The following is a 17,401-nucleotide window of genomic DNA, read 5'->3' as shown; positions in this document are numbered from 1 at the left end:
TGTCTTTTAAAAGAAAAAAACAGTCTTATTGGAATTTTTTTTTTTTAATGAGACTTTTCTAACATTTAATTGTAAAACATTTAGAATAGCGAAGAATGAATTTTGCATTCTGGGAGTCAGTAGACCGGGCTTATACCTTTTTTAAAGCAAGGCTAGACCTCTCTGGGCTTGTTTTTTCTCTGTAAATTGAAGAATTTAGACTAATATCTAAGGTCATTCTGTTCTAAAATTCTATGAAATAAGTTTTGGGAGGAATTTAAATGATTTTAACTTGAAATTTCTTTTGCATTAATTTGCAGATTTGTAGAGAATTTTCTCCAGACAAAATGTAAAACTGCTATAGTTTGGAAGCATTAAGAAAGCAAAATGAGCCGGGCTCGGTGGCTCAGCCTGTAATCCCACACCTTGGGAGGCTGAGGTGAGAGGATTGCCTGAGCCCACGGGTTCGAGACTCACCTGGGCAGCAAGACCTCATCTCTACAATAAATAAAAAAAATCAGCCGGGCGTGGTAGCGCATGCCTGTAATTCCGGGCTACTCGGAAGGCTAGGCGGCAGGATCGCCGGAGCCCAGCAGGTCGAGGCTGCGGTGGCTGGGAGCGGCCGCTGCACTCCAGTCTGGGCGACAGAGTGAGACTCCAACTCAAAAAAAAAAAAAAAAAAAAGCAAAATGTTTTAAAAGAAGTTCTTTGAGAAATAACAGACTAGAGGTCCTAGCAGCAAACTCCTTTCCCAGTCCATTTTCCCATCTCCCAGTCCATTTTGCTCAGTCTCACCTCTGCTCTTTACACAAGCTAAGTAGTGTCCTGAGGTAACTTGAGCTTTTTTAATAGTATACCATGTATGATATGCTTTCCACTAGTAAAGATAACCCTTAGTTACTTAAAGATTTATTAACCATATATTCATTTTTCTGCTCTACCATAATTATTTTATTCAGTTTTCCCCTTTCTTTTAAGAGAACAAACCTAATAATGTCATCTTTTAGTTTTTAAAATATGCTTTATTATTTTGGTTGCTTTTTAAGATATTATTAGAAGCTTTACTGTCCTAACTTCTGGACAGACTGCCCCATAAAAAGAGGTAGAAAGTTTGTGAAAGGGAATTTTTTTTTTACTTTTTCTCCCTTAAAATGTAGTTGTTTTTGATCCTGAGAGACTGTTAAAAGTTAATTCTAATATGGCCCTACTTATGTATTATCACCTGACGTTTAACACATATTAGTAGCACCTGATACTCAATGTCTCATTCTTCTTGATGCACTCTGTCATGAAATATATTAGGCATTGGTGCCAAATTAATTACCTTAGTTTCATCATACTTACTTATGTTTTCATATATTCTGCAATTTATTAAAACTTTTTGTTACTGGTTTTATATTCTCTCCAAACAATTTTCAATTATTGGTATGGTAACCATAGCTTCCCAGTTCAAAGTCAGCAAATTTGACCTAACAAGTTATCTTTTTCTTATTTATGAATAATATTAACAAGATATCAAAATAAACTCAGTTAGCATTTAAAGAAATACCTTTATTGAAAAGTACAGGTCAGACTTGGTGGCTCAGCCTATAATCCCAGCACTTTTGGAGGCTGAGTTCCAGGGGATTGCCTGAGACTGCGGGTTCGAGACCAGCTCGGGCAAGTTGGCGAGACCTCTACAAAAATAAAAAATTAGCCAGGCATAGTAGTGCGCACCTGTGGTTTCAGCTATTTGGAAGGCTGAGGTGGAAGGATTGCCTGAGTCCAGCTGGTCGAGGCTGCAGTGGCCATGAGCGTGCCACTGCACTCCAGCCTGGGTGACAGAGACTCCAGCTAAAAAAGAAAGAAAAAGTGCAAGTGTTTTTGCAATACCGTTGATTTTGTTTGCCATATTTCTAATTTTTTTCTGAAACCTTTTTGCTCTTGTTCCTAAACTTCCTAAAATTGGTTTCAAGTCTCAGGGTTACTTCAGTTCGTGGTGGTTTTCATATATCTCGAAGTGAGTAAATTTCCACCACAGTAAAAGTATTGTCTACGTTAGTAAATTATCTTACAATGCCAAAATCAAATTATCTCTAAGCCCGTCTTCAAAACAGTGTCTCAGAGCTAGAGTTCTTTATATGTTCTTGCGTATGCTTTTACAGAGAGCCATGATTTTCTGCATGTGTTCCTTGTATCGTACGTAGGAATCTATTTCAGGTGTTAGGATGAATGAGGAGGCTCGAATTTATGGCTTATTCCTGATCCTAGATGACTCTGCTGCTTAAGCCAGCTCTGGTAGCTGTGTATGCCAGCTTCAGCTCAGCCAACTCAGCCTTAGGGAGCCCCAGGCAAAAATGTCATTTGTGGGGGAAAAGACGAAAAAGGCAGAAGATTCTAGTGGGGAAGGATGAAGGAATTCTACGCTCCACTAATCTATGCAGTTTTGCTCAGTTTCTGATACAAAAGAAAGAAAAACTCTTCTAATATTAATGCCAGTTGGAACCTACAGCAGATGCTAAGGTTTTGTCATTTTGTAACACCAAAATATCTCATGCTTTTTACTAGTTTTAAGAAGGACAAATGGTTTGTATCCAGAAATTGTTTCCATTTATTCAAAAATATTTGTTAAACCTTTACTAGCCAGACACTCTGCTAAGTGCTAGGTATACCATTAGTAGACTAAACAGATGTGGTTCCTCCTCTTGTGAAGTTTATTGTGAATTAGCCATTATCTCCTTGTTTTTTAACCTCTATTTATGCTTTGCAAGTTATTTGTATGTTTGATTCTCATGTTAACGGTAGTAAAGTGTCTGCATTAATTTGTCTTCTGATTTTTTAAATGTCAGCAATACCATTTTTAAATGTCTTTACTAAATGTAAGTAAGAAAGTGATGGCCACTTTCTTTAATGTGACTTTTCACAGTATCTCCTGTGCCTTAAATGTCAATGATTGTGAGGATAGCTTGTAGAGTTTTGTTTTTTGTAGCTTTTATGCCATTGTCTATTTTCACCATATGCTTTCAGTGTCAAAGCAGCAGAGTTGTACTGAAGATGTTTTGTTGTGCTTTTTACCACGTAAAAAGATTTTTTCCAACCATAGCGTGACAGGATGTTGAATGACAGAGGTAATGTTTTTTTTTTCCTGCCATAAAGGCATAATTTCCACAGTAGGAATTATGCACATCTATATGTTGGGAAAAGAAAGTTTTACCATCTCTATGTTGAAAGTCCATGTGGCATGAAGAAATCTTTTCCCTTGTTTTTATTTTTGTTGTTGATGTTGTTGCTGTCATTTTTTTAAAATCCATATCTTCACTTAAATGAGAAGTACTTACAATTGAAATGTACCCAAGTAAAACATTGATGCATAGAGCTTGCTAGTGTATCATTAGTGAAATCTTTCATCTGAATGTTTATTCACCACACTATGAAAAACATGGTCTTTTGATTGTTTTTAATTATTCATTGTTTTTAATTCACCAAAGTGTAATATTTATATCTTTAAGGAGTAGTAGACTTACGGTTTGTGTGAGGTATGTGTATGTCAGTTATTGAAAATTGTGCTGTGTGTGCGCTCGTGGTGTTTTTGAAATCATGCTTTTTATTTTACCTCCTTAAAGTGATAACATAATAATTCTTTTTTTAATAATTAAACTAATTTAGTAAATTCAAGATGGAGGCGCTTTCCTACTGATTATGCTTCCACCTCAGAAGATGAATTTGGATCAAACCGTAATTCCCCTAAACATGCCCGTCTACGTACTTCTCCAGCCCTGAAAACCACTCGCTTGCAGAGCGCTGGATCTTCAGTGCCTACTGGTTCTTCATTCAAGCACCGGATTAAAGAACAGGAAGACTACATCCGAGATTGGACTGCTCATCGAGAAGAGATAGCCAGGTTGGTTTTGAGTAACTATCTTTAAAAATAGAACATTTCTGTGAACATTTCAACTTGGTAGCAGAATTTAGCTTTTATTCGATTTGTACTAGTAGTATAAGACCTGACATCCGCAGATAACTCTGAACTCAGGTTTGTCATTAGTGTTACTTGCCATTCAGCTTTTTTTCCTTTTCATTTCCCTTTTTTTTTAATGCCAGTGCTACTAATATTGTAGATTTGATTTATTTTGATCTTTTCCCTCTTCCTCCTCCCCTTTCTAGTGGAGATGTTGATGAGTATGCATAACTTTTGAATGTTGTCAGTATCAAAGCTACATAACTAAAAATTGTACAGTAAGTTTACTGATTACTTTCCTTTAATATTCCAAAGAGGTAATAGTATACCTGTTAGAGATATGTTGCTACTGTTTTCTGGAGAGAATTAGAGTAGGCAGATTTTTAGTTATGCTTTTATGACTAGTTAGTTCAGCTCTTTAATAATTTAATTAAAACATGATCATTTTGAATATTAAATAAATGTATTATAACGTTTAGATTACATACAAAAAAGAAAATGCAGCAGATTTTATTTTTAATTAATAACTTATTGTGATTGAACACTGAAGAGAGGTTATACTAATTACTATAGTAGTTTAAAATATATGATTTTTTTGTTTAAAGTTTATAAGATACTAAAATATACCATATGTTACCTAAACATTTTTACCATATACATTGTAAGCTTACTTATATCTTTAAGATCTAATCTTTAGGTTTTATACTTAGCAACTTTATTAAATAATTTATATATAATAATTCATAGATGCTTTAAAAAGCAGCAAACTTTTACCATAATTTAATGGTGTTCATCTTTTTTTCTTTATTTTATTGACTTCTGTGAATTGTGTTTTTTTCTGGCTCGTTAGTTTAATGTTTAGTTTTTTTGTTTTTGTTGACTATTCACTTACTACTTTTATTATTGGAGACTATACCTTTCCAATCTCATTGTGCTACTTATGACATTTTTGTTTTACCATATAAATACATTTTCATGAGACTAATTATTGAATTACTTTAAGCCAGTTCTAGTTAGGGAAAGGTGTATACATGCTTTGGGATCCGTGGATCATTATAGGCCCACCAAATGCTTGTACTGAGAGAATCTTGACACGTTTTTTTGTTCTTCTGGGCACAGCTGGCAACAGCAGGTTTTGCTCTTCTCTCATTACTTTTCCCCTTGCCATGGAGATGTCCAGTTGCACAAGGTCCACTGGTATCAGGGGAACTAGAAAGTGTGTCTAGATGCCTCCTCTCAGGAGGCCTCCACTCTCAAGTTCTCTCTACCCCAGGCTAAAAAGACTAAACACTTTCTGAGCCAAGCCTCAGAAGAGTTCTGACACAAAGGGAAGAGGCAAGAGGGGCCGTACATTGTATGTTACTTGGCTCAATTTTGTTTTGTGTGTCGTATTGTTCTTATCAATGTGTATTTTAAGTAGCAATAACAGGACTCTGAGTCCAGGCTCTTAAACCTCCAGTGAGTTTCATACCTTTCCCTTTAGTTTGTCAGTAGTACTGTGCTAATAAAATTTGCCTTTGGAATTTTAATTTTTCAAGATATATGTTTTAGCCATATATCTCAAAGCCAAAGAAGTGGTTTGGGTTTTCTTTGTTAGTTTGGTTGGTTGGTTGGTTTGATATGGAAAAAGAAAAGTAAGGTGAGGGAGGAAGGAAAGAAAGTTAATGTTGATATTTGATGTTTCTGCAGGACATTGATTAGTTTGTTTAAGGTGACAAATTTTATTTTTAAATGGCTATCAATCACAAACTAAGTAGAATGTGAGAAATTTTTTTCTTTTCTTTTCTTTTCTTTTTTTTTTTTTTTTTGATTCTCACTCTGTCACCCAGACTGGAGTGCAGTGGCCACTCCTGGCCACCGCAGCCTCCACCTGCTGGGCTCCGGCGCTCCTTCCGCCTCAGCCTTCCAAGTAGCTGGAACTACAGGCACGTGCTACCATGCCCAGCTAATTTTTTGATTTATTGTAGAGATGAGGTCTCGCCAAGTTGCCCAGGCGGGTCTCGATCCCGCGGGCTCAGGCAATCCACTCACCTCAGCCTCCCAAGGCGCGGGATTACAGGCTGAGCCACCGAGCCTGGCGAAATTTATTTCTTTAAATGGGCTACTACTGTCATTGAAACAATTCATAAGCTGAGAGCAATATTTGTTGATGAGTACTAGGTAAAGACATTTGAATAGGGCATAGGTAAAGATATTTGAAAAGTGTAATGATGAGCTTTAATTTATAACAGAAATTTTTATGCTTTGGCATAGTCTTTTTATTTAAAATTTAGGACTATTTCACTTAACCAGCACTTTGTTAATTTGTAATTAGTAACTACTTACATTTAAAGCACAAGAGCAAGATCCATCTGGTATATAAAATATATAAGCAAAGTATGGTATATTTGGTCTTCCAATTTGAAGAGGAAACTTTTCTTTCAGGTACTCTTGATGCATGTGCTTGGTAGCTCCTGCCTCAGTTTCTGTATTATCAATATAGATAGAGATTTTCATCTATCAGCAATTCGAGAAGTTATAATGAGTTTATGAATATGATGAGAGCAACAATACCACCTTTACAGATGATTGAATAAAATCCATTTAACCTAAAAATTATACTGGAAGATTATATACAGGCATGTACCTCAGAGATATTGCAGGTTGGGTTCCAGACCACCATAATAAAGCAAATATCACAATGAAGCAGATTACATGAATTGTTTTGTTTCCCAGGGCATATAAAAGTTATGTTTATGCTATACTGTAGTCTGCTAAGTATACAGTAACATTTATTTTAAAGATGTATATACCTTAATTTAAAAATACTTTATTGCTAAAAATGCTACTGATCATCTAAGCCTTCAGCAAGCCATTATCTTTTTACTGGTGGAGGGGTCTGTCTCATTTTTTTGATGACTGCTGACTGATCAGGGTGATGGTTGCTGAAGATTGGGATAGCTGTGGTATTTTCTTAAAATAAAACAACAATGCAGTTTACTGCATTGATTGATTTTCTTTTACAAAAGATTGTAGTATGTGGTGCTATTCCCATAGCATTTTATCCACAGTAGAACTTCTTTCAAAATTGGAGTCAATCCTCTCAAGCCCTGCCACTGACTTACCAGCTAAGTTCATGTAATATTTTTAATCCTTTGTTGTCATTTCAGTAATGTTCACAGCATCTTTACCAGGAGTAGATTCCATGTCAAAAAACCACTTTCTTTGCTCATCTGTAAGAATTAGCTCCTCATCCATTAATGTTTTACTATGAGAATGCATTTCAGTTTCATCTTCAGGCTCCACTCTTAATATTTTCATCACATCTGCAGTTTACTTCCTCTACTGAAGTATTGAACCCCTCAAAGTCGTCCATGAGGGTTGCGATCGACTTCTTCCAAATTCCTGTTATATGTTGATATTTTGACCTCCTCCCGTGAATCACAAATGTTCCTAATTGCATATAGAATGTTAAATTATTTCTAGAAGGTTTTCAGTTTACTTTGAAAATCTATCAGAGGAATCACTGTCTATGGTAGTGATAGCCACATGGAATGTATTTCTTAAATAATAAGACTTAAAAGTAAAAATGACTCCTTGATCTATGGGCTGCAGAATGGATGTTTTATTATCAGGCGTGAAAACCAACACTAATCATCTTGTACATCTCCATTAGAGCTCTTGGGTGATCAGGTACATTGTCAATAAGCAGTAATATTTTGAAAGGAATCTTACTTCAGAGCAAGAGGTCTCCACGGTGGGCTTAGAATATTTAGTAAACTATGCTGTAAACAGATGTGCTGACATCTAGACTTTGTTGTTACATTTATAGAGCATGAACAGAGTCGATGTAGCATAATTCTTAAGAACCCTAGGGTTTTTATTTTCTCTTTTTTTTTTGTTATAAAGATGTGGGGTACAGTTCAGGGCTAGCTATACAAACCTTGATTATGCAGGTACCCTTGTTGATGAGGTATGCCCCTTCCTTCCCTAGCAGTTTCCCTCAACTGCCAATCCCACCCTCCCTCCCGACAGTTTCCCACTACTGCCAATCTCTTTCTTATAGTATTATAATTGTTCAAGGTCCATTTAGTAGCGAGAACATAAGATACCTAAGAACCCTAGGATTTTTGTAATGGTAAATGAGACACTGACTTCCTACTGAATGTCGCCGGCTATATTAGCCTCTAACAAGAGAGCCAGAGCCTGCCTGTCTTTTAAAGCTTTGAAGCCAGGCATTGACTTATCTCTAGCTATGAAAGTCCTAGGTGGCATCTTCTTTCAATAAGTCTGTTTTGTCTACTCTGAAAATCTGTTGTTTAGTGTAACCACTTTGTCAATGATCTTAGCTAGATCTTCTGAATAATTTGTTGCCACTTCAATCAACATCAGCACTTGCTGCTTCACTTTGCACTTTAATGTTATTTGGAAATGACTTTTTACCTTAAACCTCATGAGCCAACCTCTGCAAACTTTTCTTCTTCCTCACTCAGCCTGCACAGAATTGAAGAGAGTGCAGACCTTACTCTGGAAGAGGTTTTGGCTTAAGAGAATGTTATAGCTGATTTGAAATTTCTATTCAGAACACTCAGACTTTCTCCATATCAGCAGTAGGCTGTTTTGCTTTCTTCTCGTTCATGTGTTCAGTGGAGTAGCACTTTTAATGTCCTTCAAGAACTTTGCCTTTATATTCACAAGTTGGCTAACTATTTAGTGCAAGAGGCCTAGCTTTAGACCTGTCTTGGCTTTCAACCTGCTTTCCTCCGAAAACCTAATCTTTTCTAGCATTTGATTTAAAATGAGAGACGTGTGACTCTTTCACTTGAACACTTAGAGGCCATTGGGTGGTTATTAACTGGCCTAACTTCAATATTGTTATGTCTCAAGGAATAGGGAGGCCTGAGAAGAAGGGAGATGAGGGAACAAGTGGTCAGTGAAGCAGTCAGAACACACACAATTTTATCAATTTTCTCCATCTTAGATAGGCATGGTTTGTGGCATCCCAAAGAAATTATAGTGGTAACATCAAAGATGTCTGATCACAAATCACCATAACAGATACAATCATATTGAAAAACGTTGGAAATATCGTGAGAATTACCAAAATGTGACATAGACAAAGTGAGCACATGCTGTTGGGAAAATGCTGCTGGCAGATATGCTTAATGCAGGGTTACCACAGACCTTCAATTTAAAAAACACGTATCTGCAAAGCACAAAAAAGCAGTGTATAATAAATTGAGGTATGCATGTAACTCTCATTTGAATCAGAAGACACTTAAAGGCATCTCAGTGTTTTTGATTCACTATTACACATTTTATTGTACCATCAAATTTTATTTTGTAGGAGAGATTTCTAGTTAGTTGTATTTTATTTCAAGGGTTAACAGCTACTTCATTGTAGATGTGTTACAAGAGAAAATTAAAGGATAAAGCCAATGTAATATTTTATTCTCATGTTGACTGAAAGTATTATTTGCCAAAGTGGTGTCCTATTTCTGTATACACCTCTGCACAGTCCTGTTTTGGATCAAATTTACACACACACACACACACACACACACACACACACACACACACACACACATGCTTTAAATATATATTCTATGTACATATCCTCTCAACAAAGTTTTTTAAGTGACTTCTAAGAGCAAAACATAGAGTTTAGCTTGAAGGGACTGTGAAGATGACTTAGACACTGATGTCCTTAGAGTTTAGAGTCAAAGAAAGGAAGCAAAGATATGTATAACTGACACACATAAGTCACAGTGCTATACAAGAAGCGACCCCAAACAACCAGAATTTATTTATTAAAAATTTATGTGTTCTTACGTGTTTAAACTTCAAACACCTTCAAATTACTGTTTGAACACGCTTTTTCCATAGTGCAAAACAATTTTGAACTTGTCAATTTTGATGCCTTTTAGTCCTTCTGCCATTTTTTGTTTCACCTCTTCCACATTGGCAAAACATTCCCTTTGAGGCCTTTTTTCATTTGGGGAAACAAAAAAGTCACTCTGGGGAGAAATCTTGTGAATAAGGAGGGTGCATCATGGGAGTCATACAGTTTTTGGTCAAAAACTGCTGAACACTCAGCATGATATGGGCAGATGCTTTGTCATGGTGGAAGAACCAGTTACCTGTTTGCCACAGCTTGGGACGTTTCTACCACAAATCATCTCACAACAATGCTAGTTGGTACACTCCTGCCAGTGGTTTCCTAGAATGCTTACCTAGCTGGGGATGCTTGTACTACAAGGAGCTCGCCCTCCAAAAGATAATTCCATTTTTGGTATTCCTTTTGGTATTCCTTGTGATAGAGTTTTTAAAAGTAATGAAGTTTTGCTCAAATATAAGATGTGAAAGTATATAATTAATGGATGACCAAACTGAAGATAGGGTAAAGGTGGCTAAACAATGGGAGACTTTGAATACCAGCTAAGGAGTATGCATATTATTTTATGTGCTTTGAAGACTTTGAAGATTTTTTAATAGAAGGGTAACTTCAGATCTTTATAAAAGGAAGGAAACTCTAAAGGCATTTATAGAACAGAGTCTGTAGAGGGATTGATGATCTATTCCAAAAGTTAATGTGCAAGACCTGAGAGAAGATAGTGTTTGTGAGGGTACAAATGAACAGATGAATGAGAGATACAGAGCTGCAGCAATTATGAACATTTGATGATTACCAGCATGGTAAGCAGAATTTAAAATGGTTCGATGGTTAATCAAATTGGAGATTGGTAAGAGCAGGGAGCACAAAAAGCAAGGAGAAAGAAGATAGTTTGTATTTTGGTCATACTGACACTAAGATATTTACAGGATAGCAATGTGAAGTCTAGCAACAGTTGAACTACAGCTCCGAAGCCAAACATCAGTGAAAGTTAGATTCATATGTTAGGTCATTCACAAAGAGTAAATACTTGAAGCTGTGTGGTAGATGATATCACCAGGGAATGGTGAGTGAACTCCAAGTGCTGCTGAAGTCTAAAGGGTAACTTAATTATAGGGATGCAGTGTAGCTGGATGGTCAAAAATGTGGACTCTGGGCTTAGGACCATCTAGATTCAGATCCAGCTCTACCACAAGTTCTGTGTGACCCTAGACAAATTAGCTGTGATTTAGTGATCTCATCTAAATGGACATAATACTGTAGTGACAACTTCAGAGAGAGTCAACAAGTTGATGCACATACTTAACCTAGTGCTTGATATATAGTAAGGTGTTTATAAATGTTAGTTATATTTAAGAGGGGTATAGAGAAAACAGTGGTGTATGATTTTATTTATTTATTTGGATTGGAAAATATAGTTTATTTAGAAAGTAAATTAGAGAAAAGAGAGAGGAAATAGAGAGAGATTCACCTCCCCAAGGCAGGGGAGGGGACAAAAGCTAAGAAACATGATAGCAGTAGCTCAGAGAGCCACGTGGACACCACCAGAGTTTAGCAAAGCAATGACTATGCATGATTATATTTAGAACTTTATTTAAAAGTTTTAGTCTTCTGTACATCTCTTACATTTAGATTTATGAGAATCAAGGTATAATTGGAATTATTATTTCTTATAACTATGTGAATCTATAATTATCTCATTAAAAGTTTCAATTAAAACTAATCAGTAAAACAGCAAAATACCTAAATATTATATAATATTGTGCTAAACCATACAGACAGATTTTAAGTGGTAGTGAAATTCAGAGATTAATGAAGACCAGAATAATCAGGGAAGACTGCATGGAGGAGGAATTGGAACCAAGCTTGAAGAAAAACAGAATATAGAAGGTAGAAGAGAAAAGGAAGAACATTCCAATGAGATGTTCCATTATAAGCAAAAAGCACAGATCAAAATGAGTCTGGACTGATAAAAATAGTAGTTTATTGTGGGAAGGAATAAGATATATAAATGGATAGGTAAGATTGAGGGCTGACAAGGAAGATTGTTAAAGCTTAGAAAAACAATGAGGGGAAGAAAGAATCGATTTAAAAGTTTTGACAGGTGACTGACGTGGAATTGCTCCTTAAGGAATATTTGATTTTATATTTCAGATATTTTCAGGAAAAAAATGGTCAGTCAGAATAAACTTAGGGGTCTGTTGCACTGATGCATTCATGAGCAGTTGAGAACATGGAAAAAGATGATACGTATTTGTTTGAAGCATAGATTAGGGAACACAGTGGAAAAAAATTGGTAGAACTTGGTGCCTGGACAACTAAAAAGAATGAAAACTTACAGATTAATAAAAAAAAGAATATATATATGGATTGTCTCAAACAACTTTTAAACACATCAGTGTTATCAAATCTGATGTTTTGAAATATTTTCTTTGAATCACCTAATAAATGTCTTTTAAGTTCCTTTGTGAACAGTTCTAAGACCTTTAGAGAACAGGGTTCTGTCCCTCTGCTCCTCTCTTCTTTTTAAGTATCAAGAGGCCAGAGAGTGAGGTTCGTTTCAGTAATCCAAATGTATCTTGTTATGTGGTGCTGCGTTCATTTCAAATCTTCATTCATACTGACCATATCCTTTTTTAAAAATATTTTTCTTTTTCAGTTTTTTTGAGTATCCTTCAGCTTGTATTCCTTTTTTCCTCATATATAACTTTTGTCTTACTAAACTCTGCTAAATAATATGGAAATTATAAGCTTTTCTGGAATGACTCTTAAAGGTCTCTCCTTTTTTTTTTTTTTTTTTTTTTTCTGAGTTGGAGTCTTACTCTGTCGCCCAGGCTGGAGGGCAGTGGCACACTCCCGGCCGCTGCAGCCTCTACCTTCTGGGCTCAGGTGATCCTTCCACCTCAGCCTTCTAAGTAGCTGGAACTACAGGCACATGCCACCACACCCCACTAATTTTTTGATTTATTGTAGAGAGGAGGTCTCGCCAAGTTGCCCAGGCTGTTCTCGAACCCGTGGCCTCAGGACATCCCCTCACCTTGGCCTCCCAAAGTGCTGGGATTACAGGCTTGAACCACGGTACCCGGCCATGTCTCTCTTTCTTAAGCTAATTCTATATTTTAACACTTCTTGTCATTTAAAAATTAAATTTTTTTTTTAAAGACTAAGACATTAGGGTTATGAACTCTTAGCCAATGTTAAGATAACAGGATGTTTGATTTGCTGTCATTAGCTTCAGCTTTAGGATTCTAAAACTAGTATTCTTCATTAATCCCCTATCAGTTGCTTTTTTCCAATAATAGCAAACTAGTGGTTCATATGTATATCCTTTGAAATGCTAGTTACGTGTAAAGATTTTGTAAAACAAATATGGTATTTAAAAGCAAAGTAGATGTCTAATTTAAAACATAAAATAGTGTTTACATTGGCAGTTTAAGGCAATAACATGTAATAAATTATGGTTATTAGATCACACTTGCAAAGATTGCATGTTTAGTTAGACATTTCACTAGGGCTCTATTTTGTAATATTTCCTTTAAACTATCAAATACCCAAAATCTATAGTTAATATTTTTTCCAGTATACAACCTTCAGTGAAGGGGAAAAAACCCCAAAAAAACAAACTTTTGACTGATTTAAATAAGAAGAGTGCTATTACTGAGATAGTTTACATAAGAAAATTATAACTTTATGACAAAGTACAGTTTTCATGTTATCTCACCTTTTTTTTACAAATAATTCATACTTATTTCTATAAAATTTTTGAAATTGAATCAATGATTTTGATACTTAAGAAAACATAAAGACTCGTAATATAGAACTGAATCCTTAGTTTATATTTCATTTGTTTGGTACTATTTTTCTATTCAAATTTTGTAACAAAATGGAAAAATTATCTATTAGGTGTTCAAATGAATAATATATATTGTGTATACATTAAGAATTGTTCATTTGAAACAGTGTTTGCTGTACAACATATGAAGATTGCTGCTGTTCTTTTTTTCTAATTCATACTGCTTGCCACAAATATTAGAAGCATCATTGTACAAATGTCTGCATAATAATCTTTAATGAAAATGTAGATTTGGGGGCAAACTGATCCTTATCTATTTTTATCTCTTAATAACTTGGTTATTCTGTTTCTCATTCTAGTTCATTTGATTCAGGAAATGGCAAGAAATTATTATCTAAGGAAACACTTTAAACCCATTCTCAAAAGAATCAAATCAACAACTAATATGTTTTTCTAAAATTGTATGTGGAATGCTAATGTGAGAGGTAGTATGGCATAATGAAAAGATCTATTTGTGACCTTGGCAAAAAAATGATCACATGACTTCTCTTAAGCCTCATTTTCCTCAGTAAAAGACCAATAAATACCTCTCTTACAGCGTAGTTAAATGAGTAGTAAATGAATTGATGAACAAAAAGCTTCTTTATAATGTATTAATTATATTGTAATATAATGATGTTTACTATTTATTCTAAGCTCCATGGGGGCAGGGACCCTGTCTTCTTTGTTGTTGTTGTTGTTTTTAAAGAGTCAAGGTCTCTTTCACCCAAGTTGGGGTGCAGTGGCACCACCATAACTCACTACAGCCTTGTCCTTGTGGGCGCAAGTGATCTCCCTATGGTCTGCTTCTTCATTGTTGTAGTCCTTAGTACCTGGCACGTACTAAGGGATCAGTAAACGTTTGTTGGTCTTCTTCCTATCTTTTTTGTATTGGTAAGTAAAACAGGAATTAGCTATCTGTCATTTCTTACAAAGTTTATATGCTAATTGAGCATAAATTGCTTCCATTGGTCCACAAGCTTCAACTTAGCTTATCCTCTTAAATTTCATTACATTTTTATGCAGTTATGCTTTCCTTGAAGGTCTTTCAAACTCACATTTTGTGTAAATTTTTTTAAATGTTACTTTAAGCCAGGCCTGTACCTGTAATTCCAGTTATACCAGAGACTGAGGCAGGAGGATCGCTTGAGCCCAGGAGTTTGAGACTAGCCTGTGCAGCATAGTGATGCTTTGACTTTTTTTTTTTTTTAAGTGAGAAAGCAAGATTTATTGAGAGGACAGAAAAGCTTCCACAGTGGGAAGGGATCCAAAGGATTGCCCCTTTGTCTTTTTTTTAAAAGTTACATCGTATCTACTTTGGATTTTGAAGTTGCAGGATCTCTCACCGTGTACTTTTTAGACTATTCTGAGGTCAGGGATGGTGGCTCAAGCCTGTAATCCCAGCACTTTGGGAGGCCAAGGTGAGGGGATTCCCTGAAGTCCATGGGTTCGAGAACAGCCTGGGCAGCTCGGCAAGTCCTCATCACTACAATAAATCAAAAAATTAACCGGGCATGGTAGAATGAGCCTGTGGTTTCGGCTACTTGGAAAGCTGAGTCAGAAGGATCACCAGATCCCAGCAGATTGATGCTGGGGTGGTCATGAGCATGCTACTACATTCCATCCTGGGCGACGGAGTGAGACCCTGACTCAAAAAAAAAAAAAAGACTATCCTGTCATTCCAAAACCTTCCCTGCAGAAGTAGCCAAATTAAGTTTATGTGCAAGGGATGCAACTTGGAAAACTTTAATGTCTTTGAATTGAAATATTTTTTGAGAAACACAGGAATATCGGTGGTAGATTATGTAAGTTTCTCCATCTTTAAAAAATGCTAAAAAAAAAATCTGGTTTATCCTTTGATTGTCACGGATAACAGTTATTTAGTTCTTCAGTCCATGTGACTAAAAACACAAATGGCTTTATGGAAATGAGAACTAAACCTGGGATCTAGTCCTACCTTTGTTACTTCTAAGTTGTGTGGTCATAAGCAAGCCACTCGACTTCTCTGACATTGTGTCCTCACTAATAAAATCAGATTAGCCATACCTCACAAGACCTTTGTGAGCCTCAAATGACAATGCTTACTAGAAAGTGCTGTGCATAAGGTAAAGTACTATGTCAGAAGTCTTAGCTGCTTGGTTCAGTAGACCCCTTTGGCATCTGGTGAAGCTTGTGGAGCCCTTCTCTGAATTGTCTCTAAATACATAATCATACAATAATTAAAATTATAAAGAAATTCCATTGTATTGACATATACTTACTAAAACAATTTTAAAGTAATATATGGTTTTTAACATGTTAAATAAAATGTTATTATTGTATGTTTAATGACTGTAGTTATTTTGAAGTACTGATGATAGTAAATGTTTTGAGGGTAGCAACTGTAATGTGATTTATGCTAGTGACAAAAATCATCAGTATTGCTGATACCACTGTGGTTTGTTGCCTGTATTTATAATTGAAAGAAATTTTAAGTATCAGTTAGAGGTTAGTGAAAATAACATTGAAATTCTCATCCAAGTTCAAGGACTTCTTAAATTCAGTCTACCACTTCCAAGTTTAAAAACCCCCATGATATATTAATGGGGATCATCGTATTAACAGTGTATTTTAAGGACGTAACTCTACTTCAGTGTGTTTAAAGTATATTTTAAGGTGATATCTTTTAGATTACTTGGAATTTAGCTTATTAATATTAATTTTGGAGTTAAAGACTTTGAGTATTAAAATTGTTCATAGCATTTCCAAATAATCTTAAGTTTGGGGTACAAATCTTTAATTAGATATAGAACTTATTTAACTGATTCTATCATAAAATGATTATTTCTAGAGCTGTTAATTAAGAGGGATTAAACTTCTTTTCTAAAATTATTACCAGGATCAGCCAAGATCTTGCTCTCATTGCTCGGGAGATCAACGATGTAGCAGGAGAGATAGATTCAGTGACTTCATCAGGCACTGCCCCTAGTACCACAGTAAGCACTGCTGCCACCACCCCTGGCTCTGCCATAGACACTAGAGAAGAGGTAGGAGATCTTCATGGAGAAATGCATAAGGTTCTTTCTTTTCTTTATTTCTTTTGCTTTTAGCTTTTTGCTTAGTTTATTTTAGTTATGTCCACCCTTCCTGTTTGCATGAAGCTTTGCATTTTCTAACTTTTGTTTTAGCAGTTTTTTAACATCTTGTAACAAAACTAGTAAAGGCTAACATTTGATCTACTATTAACATGAAACTAGAAAATCATTTAGAATAAGTACTATGCTGCTAATTACTGGTACATAGGTTCACTTGAAATGTAAATTTAAATAGTATCTTGAAAAGCAAATCGAAATTTGATAAATGATTATATAAAATTTCTGTAAAGTTTCATTATGAAAATACTCCAATTAAAGGTATTTTTATTGCTAGTTAACTAGGAGATATCTCTGATAACAAAGAAAGAGAAAAGTTTTACAGTTTTCACTACATTAAAAATTCTCTTGATGAATTTACACAAGGCTATTTTGAAAATTGAGTTTTATATATATTGCACAATTATATATATATATATATACTTTTTTTTTTTTTCAGAATATTCTTATAAACTCAGCAGCATAGTTTAGCATATGGGTAACATCCAAAACCAGAGCTTTTCTACAGTACAACTCCAGGGGGCACCATTTATTTAACATTGCTCCAGAGGGTGCCTTTAACATGTAATATAGAATTAATGGTACTCTCAGGCCATGTTGGCTATTCTGATGTGGGGCAGAAATGTAAGCAAAGGATTAGCATTTAAAAG

General features: G+C 35.4%; 1 protein-coding gene across 6 annotated transcripts in view; it reads left to right on the top strand.

Moving 5' to 3' along the window:
- Nucleotides 1-17,401, top strand: part of CEP170 (centrosomal protein 170) — a 127,367-nt gene that overhangs the window by 90,108 nt on the left and 19,858 nt on the right. For 2 of the 6 annotated variants that reach the window (XM_008068996.1, XM_008068992.1), the window contains 2 exons: nucleotides 3,733-3,859; nucleotides 16,499-16,676. In XM_008068996.1, coding sequence (XP_008067187.1) covers nucleotides 3,733-3,859; nucleotides 16,499-16,676 — 305 coding nt within the window. Of the gene's footprint in view, nucleotides 1-3,624; nucleotides 3,860-16,498; nucleotides 16,677-17,401 lie in introns of all 6 variants that reach the window. The other 4 variants (XM_008068995.1, XM_008068991.1, XM_008068994.1 and 1 more) reach the window with 3 other exon arrangements.

This window comes from Carlito syrichta, unplaced genomic scaffold (genome assembly GCF_000164805.1).
Source record: "Carlito syrichta isolate Samal-C Ts95f unplaced genomic scaffold, Tarsius_syrichta-2.0.1 Scaffold311719, whole genome shotgun sequence".
Taxonomy (NCBI): domain Eukaryota; kingdom Metazoa; phylum Chordata; class Mammalia; order Primates; family Tarsiidae; genus Carlito; species Carlito syrichta.
The sequence above is the reverse complement of the archived record's forward strand: the minus strand, read 5'-3'. Positions and strand labels throughout refer to the sequence as shown.